Below are 990 nucleotides of genomic sequence, written 5' to 3' on the forward strand. Positions count from 1 at the left end.
GTGTTCTCCATTCTTTAAGCACCGGTTCGAGCACCGTTTAAGCACCGGCACCGTTTCAAAAGTACCGGTTTGGTACTGGTATCAGATAAAACCTAAACGATCCCCATCCCTAAATCCAGGTAACAAGTTGCAAGGAAACATTTCTAAAAGCATATGACAAAAACAGGAAGAAAAAGGATGATCACTAAATAGTCGAAAAAGGGTGAGATTAAATGTAAATTAAAGCCTGCACTTCTTCCTTTTTGCAGTTTTTAATTAAGATTAATTTTGTGCTTGTGTTTTGTTTTGTTTTCTTTGTTGTTGTGTTATGTTCACATGTTCACATTACAATTACATACATAACAAATGGCGACTGTGCACACTTCATAATCTGATAGTAATTTTGCATGTGCACTTATTTTTGTAGAGAAAATAACTTTTTCATTTGTTACTGAATGAAGCCGTTCTCTTTGTGTATATAACGTGTACGAGCGTCTCTTTGTGTATATAACGTGTACGAGCGTCTCTTTGTGTCATACTATTTTTATTCGGCTACATTTTTATTGCTTTATCTGGATGATGTTTGTATTTGTAAAGTCTTCAGATGGGGAACGGCGCCTCAGCAGAGAAGCTGCGACTCGCTCGCACAAACTTCGTCGATAAAGTGTCGGATCCGGTTCTGAACAAGCTGCTGGACGAGCTGCAGCACGTCACCGTGCTAACTGATGCTGAGGGCGAAGCGGCCAGAGCCAAACCGAGAGGCGAGAAAGCTCGAGACCTGATCGACATGGTGCGAAAGAAAGGAGCTGAAGCAAGTTCAAAAATGATCGCCGTCTTTTATGCCAATGATCCGTATCTGTGCAAAGAGCTCGGCTTAATGTGAAGCACAAATCTGTGATGATCACATGCACGTAGACATGAGGTTGGAGGCAAAAAAGATTTAGCTTAAAGTTCTGGAAAGAAGCATTTTCATTTTTTTCAAGGTTTTCATTTTCAAGGTTCTTTATTTAT

General features: G+C 39.9%; 1 protein-coding gene across 1 annotated transcript; it reads left to right on the top strand.

Moving 5' to 3' along the window:
• The first annotated feature begins 582 nt into the window (after positions 1–582).
• On the top strand, positions 583–936 carry LOC102206275 (caspase-1-like). The gene has a single exon (XM_005754797.1). It carries the CDS (start codon positions 584–586, stop codon positions 860–862), a length of 279 nt encoding a protein of 92 aa, XP_005754854.1. The 5' UTR covers position 583; the 3' UTR covers positions 863–936.
• The last annotated feature ends 54 nt before the right edge of the window (positions 937–990 follow it).

Source organism: Pundamilia nyererei, unplaced genomic scaffold, assembly GCF_000239375.1.
Source record: "Pundamilia nyererei isolate P.nyererei 1_Seehausen unplaced genomic scaffold, PunNye1.0 scaffold00663, whole genome shotgun sequence".
In the NCBI taxonomy this organism is placed as follows: Eukaryota; Metazoa; Chordata; class Actinopteri; order Cichliformes; family Cichlidae; genus Pundamilia; species Pundamilia nyererei.